The 7,516-nt window shown below is 42.5% G+C and overlaps 1 protein-coding gene across 1 annotated transcript; it reads left to right on the top strand.

The window, feature by feature from the left end:
* Window positions 1-2,514: 2,514 nt before the first annotated feature.
* Window positions 2,515-7,516, top strand: LOC132777952 (DNA-directed RNA polymerases I, II, and III subunit RPABC5-like). Its single transcript, XM_060780514.2, has 3 exons — window positions 2,515-2,630; window positions 5,612-5,727; window positions 7,207-7,516. The coding sequence occupies exons 2-3, from the start codon at window positions 5,633-5,635 to the stop codon at window positions 7,313-7,315; spliced, it is 204 nt and encodes a 67-aa protein (XP_060636497.1). The 5' UTR covers window positions 2,515-2,630; window positions 5,612-5,632; the 3' UTR covers window positions 7,316-7,516.

The raw sequence follows: 7,516 nt of genomic DNA, 5'->3' as shown, positions 1-7,516 counted from the left end.
CAGGAGCAAACCAAAACAGTTGTATTGCATTAAAAACAAACAAACAAACAAAACACAAAGTTTGCAGACTTGGTATTCTATTAAATGTCTTTTGACCAGTAGCTGGCCATTTGGAGTGCCTCTATTGTTGCTGCAAGAAGGTCCTCCATTGTGCATGCGGCAGGGCTCAGGTTGCATTGCAGTAGGTGGTCTGTGGTTTGCTCTTCTCCACACTCTCATGTCGTGGACTCCACTTTGTGGCCCCATTTCTTAGGGTTGGGTCTGCATCTCGTGGTGCCAGAGCGCAGTCTGTTCAGCGCCTTCCAAGTCGCCCAGTCTTCTGTGTGCCCAGGGGGGAGTCTCTCATCTGGTATCACCCATGGATTGAGGTGCTGGGTTTGGGCCTGCCACTTTTGGACTCTCGCTTGCTGAGGTGTTCCAGCGAGTGTCTCTGTAGATCTAAGAAAACTATGTCTTGATTTAAGTCGTTGACGTGCTGGCTGATACCCAAACAGGGGATGAGCTGGAGATGTCTCTGCCTTGGTCCTTTCACTATTGGCTGCTACTTCCCGGCGAATGTCAGGTGGTGCAATACCGGCTAAACAGTGTCATTTCTCCAGTGGTGTAGGGCGCAGACACCCTGTGATAATGTGGCATGTCTCATTAAGAGCAATCATACAATACATTAAAACAACATTAGTTATCCAATCATAAAGGCATTTCCATTATAACAACCGTCTGGTCCAATTCACTGTTCAGGTGCCGTTATATCCATTAGCCAAAAGCCTGATTCCACAACCACGTCTTTAGAACAGTTTCTCAACCTGGGGGATCGGGAGGGGTCTCGAGGGGGTATCTTTGTATAATCTTTAGTTTTCTTCTGAAATAAAGTAGGGAGGATGCCGATCTAATTTCACTGGGGAGCGAATTCCACAGGTGGGGGGTCACAACCGAGAAGGCCCTGTCCCTCGTCCCCACCAGCCGCGTTTGTGAAGCTGGTGGAGACCGAGAGCAGAGCTTCCCTGGCAGATTTTAGACTACGAGGTGGAACGTAGAGGGAGACACGTTCAGACAAGTAAGCTGGGCCGGAGTCGTATAGGGATTTATAGGCCAAGACCAGCACTTTGAATTGTGCTCAGAAATGGACTGGCAGCCAGTGGGGTTGGCGTAACGGAGGGTGGTATGCTCCCTGGTATTAGGGACTGATTGGGTTATAACAAAAGAAATGGTGGTCCTAATACAAAGAGAGGGAATGGGAAATAACAGGGGAATAAAGGAAGCAATAATTGAGCGCACACAAGCAGTGATAGTATTGAGATCCAGTTCAAAGCAGATAATCTGGGATCAGATCCTGGGATATAGAGCTGTGTAGATCCAGCCAAAGTGAAGAAAAGCTACAATAACCTTTGTCTTTATTTAAAGTGGTTTTAGATGTTAACGTATAAAAATCTAACAAAATCATACACTTTGTCCACTAATTCAAAACGGCCATTTCAAAAACTTGCTAATCCTAGCCTACCCTATCTGCTTTGTTGTCAGTCCACCCCTTTGGGCTTCACATAAATCTGCCATTTGAAAAAATATACAATCCTGTGTTTTTCTTTTCCTTTTATGGCTAAATTGCTTAACCATTGGTTTGTCCCACTGAATACAAGGCCTGCCCCAGGGCCGCTTGAGGTCTTACTAATTATCAGAACCTGAAATGATCATATTAAATGGGAACATCACATGTGTTGTAAAACACTCTGCACAATTCCCGCTTTGTGCCAAACCTCAAGTGTGTCTTAAGACATCTCTCTGTTTATGCTGTTGTTATTGTTATGGGCCTCCAGGTCTTCTTATGGAGCCCCAGGTGGTGCAGTCGGTTAAACCCCTGTGCCAGGAGGACTGAAGACCCGACAGGTCACAGGTTCGAATTCGGGGAGAGGCAGTTTCTCAAATTGCTCCTGACATGACCAAAAAAAAAGTCTTCTTATGGGTTCTATCAAAGCAGATAATCCACATTATCTGCTTTGAACTGGATTATATGTGTCTACACTGCCATATAATCCAGATTGTCAAAGTAGATAATCCACATTATCTGCTTTGAACTGGATTACATGAGTCTACACTGCCATATAATTCAGATCGTCAAAGCAGATAATCCACATTATTTTATTTTAACTGGATTATGAGTCTACACTGCCATATAATCCAGATTATCAAAGCAGATAATCTGGATTTTAGAAAGGTCTGAGAATTGACCACTGAATTTGTCTTAAAAGCAAGGAAATTTGAACCCTGCCCACACTGCACTGTTGCACCGCTTCGATTCCACTTTCACTGCCATGGCAACATTCTATGGAATTATGTTGTGTGTAGTTCAGTGAGACATTACAGCGCTCTGGCTGAGAATTCTAACTGCCCCAAAGACTGCAAGTCCCAGGATACCATTCGACGTCGCCATGGCAACTAAAGCGCTGATCACGGAGGAAGAGGAGGAGTCGATGCAGCAGCCTCGCATCTTTCTCCGCCCTCTGCGGCGCCTCGGTTGCTCTCTGGCGCCCTCGAGTGGTGGGATGGGGAGAGAGCGCAAACAAGCGGCCGGCCACGCTGCTGCGCCACGTTTGGAGAGCTTTCCGGAAGAGAAAAGGGGTGAAAAGCAGGAAAAGGTGAGAAAGGGATCAAAAGAAAGCGAAAAAAGGGGGTCAGAGAAGACTCAAGCAGGCAGCAAAACAGCCTCTGGCTTCCTTAGGTGTGTATCCCATTGGAGTTAGATAGGCAAAGGACTTGGAATACTATATTTTTTGCAAGGCCATTTGCAAAACAAGCAAAAACTCAACCGGTGAAGCTGATTTTTTCCAAAATCGAGCTGGTATTGTCATAGGTAAAGGCTGCCTTGGGTGGATTTTAATCTGCTGAACCATGAAAGGCTATAGGGGACCTCGAGCAAGTCACACTCTCTCAGCCTCAAAGGGCAGAGGCAAGCCTCTTCTGAGGACATCTTGTCAAGAAAACCCATAACAGGGTCACCATAGGTCAGAAAGGATGAAGTTAAGCTGTTGGATTGGCCTACCTAGCCCTAAAGGCCCAATATCACCTCTGATCTTGGAAGCTAAGCTGGGTCAGCCCTGGTTAGTATTTGGATGGGAGACCGATAACGAATATCAAATGCTGTGTTGTACATGGGGAATATTGGACGCAAACCCCAGCGTGTATACTAAAGACCCAGTATAACAATGGGTCTATTGGGTTGTTGTAGGTTTTTCCAGGCTATATGGCCATGTTCTGGAGGCAATTTTTCTCCTGACGTTTCGCCTGCATCTATGGCAAGCATCCTCAGAGGTAATGAGGTCTGTTGGGACTAGGAAAAATGGGTTTATATATCTGTGATGGGTCTATTACTGAAGAATTAGATTTATTTATTTATTTACAGCATTTATATGCCGACCTTCTCACCCCGAAGGGGATTCGGAGCGGCTTATAAGATATATATACATACAATATATTATATTATTAGCATAGCACAATATCAGTATTATATATTACTATATTGTACTATATCATTACACTGTAATATTATTAGTAATATTACAGTACTTTACTTACTTTTTATTACATATAGTATATATATGACATATACATATATTACATTTTACATATTACATATAGTATATATGTATAGTATATATATACTATATTACATATAGTATATATAATTATAATATTATTATACTAGCCGTCCCCTGCCACTTGTTGCTGTGGCCCACATGGGGGTTCTGTGTGAGGGGTTTGGCCGAATTCTATCTTTGGTGGGATTCAGAATGCTCTTTGATTGTAGGTGAACTATAAATCCCAGCAACTACAACTCCCAAATGTCAAGATTCTATTTTCCCCAAACTCTACCACTGTTCACATTTGGGCATATTGAGTATTCGTGTAGAGTTTGGTCCAGATCCATTATTGTTTGAGTCCACAGTGCACTCTGGATGCAGGTGAACTACAACTCCAAAACCAAAGGACGCTACCCACCAAACCCTTGCAGTATTTTCTGTTGGTTATGGGAGAACTGTGTGCCAAGTTTGGTTCAATTCCATCGTTGGTGGGGTTCAGAATGCTCTTTGATTGTAGATGAACTATAAATCCCAGCAACTACAATTCCCAAATGACAAAATCAAATTTTTTGAGTGAAGGACGTACATTGGGTTGTTAGGTGTATTGTGTCCAAATTTGGTATCAATTCGTCCAGTGGTTTTTGAGTTCTGTTAATCCCACAAACGAACATTACATTTTTATTTATATAGATTGTATTACTTTATAATATAATATTATATATAGATTTAAATTCCTTTTCTTGCACTGCTAGTTTGCATGACTCTATTTAAGCCGTGCATTTTGCAATAAGGTAGCTTCCCTCAGGTTGCAATCATAGGGCCAACAACTTGGCAATCATCATTAGAATCTTTAGACCCGCCCCTTTTCCCAGGGTTTTGGAGGGAAAGGAGGACCTTTGTTCAGTCTCACTGTTTGAAGCCTAACACCAGTTGCCTTCCCCTTGTTGGCAGATTGAGGAAGCTACCGATTTTCCAAGGTTATAAAGTGTTTAATTCATTTCTTTGAAGATTTAAGCCCAAATAAAGAACTTAGTTGAACTTATCTTGAGCCTCATTAGAACTTTGTGTTGGGAAATCTAAGGGGCCCTTCAGCTGAGGCACCCCGGCGTCCCGTTGGGCATACAGAGAGCATGTCCTGTGAACAGACATTATTTCAGGCCCAGCGTGTGACAGCGCATATATACAATATATAATATTATGTTCACAGGGTTCATCTATACTTGTAGAATTAATGCAGTTTGATACCACTTTCACTGCCATGGCTCAATACAATGGATTTTCGGGTGTTGTTGTTTTTACGATGCCTCTAGTTTTCTCTGCCAAAGAGTGCTGGCGCCTTGGAAAAACTATAAATCCCAGCATTCCATAGCATTGACCCATGGCAGTTAAAGTGGTGCCAAACTTCAATCATTCTGCAGTATAGATCCACAATAGTTCAATTTGTGACTTTGCGACTGTTAGTGAGTTTATGATTATCCCTATATTGTTGACGTATGAAGATTGGTCCTGATTATGGTGAACAGAGCAATGCCTCCCTTAACTCTTACCTTTTGTGTTTGTGGCATACACTATAGCACAGGCACGTGCAAACTTGGGCCCTCCAGGTGTTTTGGACTCCAACTCCCACAATTCCTAACAGCCTCAAACCCTTTCCTTTTAACAGCCTACCTGGGCCTCTTGCAGGCTGAATATACCGAATGGTGAGTTTGCAGGTGAAGGTGGGATCCATGATATTCGATTGTCAGCTTCGAGAAAGTTGTGAGAGAGCCCTCAGTGGGAGAAAGGCCTCAGTGTCAGTAGGCCTCAGTATGAGTAGGCTTGGTGTGAGAAACTTTGTTGAAAGGGCCCGAGGCTGTTAGGAATTGTGAGAGTTGGAGTCCAAAACACATGGAGGGCCAAAGTTTGCCCATGCCTGCGGTAGCACTATGTCTCCCACTTGTGTTGGCTTGGAAAGGCGGTCTGGATAGTAAGGAAGAAAGCCAGAAGAAAGGACAGAAGGCTGAATATCTTCATATTTTCTCTCTTTGCTCTATACCCAGATATTCTAAGCTGTCTGAAAAATGATCATCCCTGTCCGATGCTTCACGTGCGGCAAAGTCGTGGGAAACAAATGGGAAGCCTACCTGGGCCTGTTGCAGGCTGAATATACCGAAGGGTGAGTTTGCAGGTGAAGGCGGGGTCCACGAAAGAGGGCCATTGATAAAGATCTTACATGATTGACAGTTTCGAGAAAAGGCGGACCTAACTTATAATGAAAACTCAGGAAATGTTTATAGTTGTTCTTACAGATTTAACAATCCAGTCATTGCCATCAGAGGCAATTAGGAATCAATTATTTATGTTCACTTTTTAGTATGACAACAGTACTGAATGTTGCCAAGACTTTGGCTAGGACTGCATCTGCACTGTAGAATTAATGCAGTTTTGACACCACTTTTAACTGCCTTCATGGTGTGGAATAACAGGAGTTGTATTATTGCAAGGTTGTTAGCCTTCTCTGCCAAAGAGTGCTGGTGCCGCACCAAAATACAACTCTCAGGATTCCATGGCAGTAAAAGTGGTGTCAAACTGCATTGCTTCTACAGTGAATATACACTCCTGGGTTGGATCTACACTGCCATATAATCCAGATTATTGTCAGAAATATTAAAAATTAACTAGGTATTTTTAATTACAAAAATGTGAGTCAGGCATCTAAAGGGTTAAATGGATACAATGATTCTTCTAAAGCTGTTCAAAATAAGCAGGTGTGCCTGTAGTTTAGTAGCCCCTCAGTCTGAGAGACCTCTGTGTTAGTAGGCCTCAGTGCAAAGTAGGCCTCAGTGTTAGTTAGTTCATTATGGATAAGCCTAGTGTGATAACTTCAGTGAGAGAAGTCCCTAGTTAAAAGCCATAGTATATGAAACTTCAGTGTGATGGCTGTTGTGTTTAAAGCTACTGGGTGAAGCTCCTGTGTAAGTTTGGTGTGAGAAGAGGCACTGTGAGAACGAAACTGTTTATCTGCATTAGAAAGAAGCCCAGCGTGGAAGCAAAGAAGGAAGTATAAAGAACTTTGTGTTATGGAAAACTTGTTCTTGTAAATAGTGCAACTATATTATTTTACTACAAAGAGAAGTCTCCTATGGAAAAGAAAACAATGGTCTGTGTTTTTGTTCTTTTTGTCACCTTTGGCTACTGCTGCTAATAAGTTACTCTGCTTATTTTGTTAGTAAGCCCACTTGCCCAACAATTATCAAATCAAATAATCAACATTTTCTGTTTTGACTGGATTATATGTCTACACTGCCATATAACCCAATTCAAAGCAGATAGTGTGGATTTTATATCAGTGTAGATCCAGCCTTGGTCCTACATCTCTAAAAAAGGGTGTATTTGGTACGCCTACAAGTCTACTATAGAGAATGAAAGCTGCTATGGTCTACATATGCTGGCTGTGAAGTTGTCACTATGGAAGTAGTAGGTGGAACTTCTTCACAGCCTAAGAGGAATTTATAGGCTCATCTCTACAAATCAAGTTTTTTGGAGACACAACTTGGCAGCCCTAGATGGAGAGAAGAGATACATGTATACACACTGTCCCAAGGCAAATTTCTAAAGAGATAGGTCATGTTTATTTTTCCATTGTCTCTTTTAGGGATGCATTGGATGCACTTGGCTTAAAGCGCTACTGCTGTCGGCGGATGCTCCTCTCGCATGTGGATTTGATTGAGAAACTGTTGAACTACGCACCTTTGGAGAAATAGCACTGGCATCCCGGAGCAGGACTGTTGCCACCATCCCAAAGAAGTGTGACTTTCAACTTGATAGGCTTTCCTGTTTGCAGTATGGGGTTTTTTAGTTTGTGTCAAACTAATTGGAGTCATTCACTAAAGGCTGCAGCTGTGCAATGGAACTCCATCTCATTCAATGATGTGCAATAAAAAGTATGGAATGTATTCATCTTA

This window comes from Anolis sagrei, chromosome 6 (assembly GCF_037176765.1).
Source record: "Anolis sagrei isolate rAnoSag1 chromosome 6, rAnoSag1.mat, whole genome shotgun sequence".
Classification (NCBI taxonomy): domain Eukaryota; kingdom Metazoa; phylum Chordata; class Lepidosauria; order Squamata; family Dactyloidae; genus Anolis; species Anolis sagrei.
This window is presented reverse-complemented; position numbering and strand designations above follow the sequence as displayed.

What these genes read in the sequence shown, in the direction of transcription:
- LOC132777952 (XM_060780514.2), top strand. Translation starts at nt 5,633, where the DNA reads ATGATCATCCCTGTCCGATGCTTCACGTGCGGCAAAGTCGTGGGAAAC. An exon ending in CAGGCTGAATATACCGAAGG is followed by an intron (nt 5,728 to 7,206) that starts GTGAGTTTGCAG and finishes TGTCTCTTTTAG; the next exon opens with GGATGCATTGGATGCACTTG.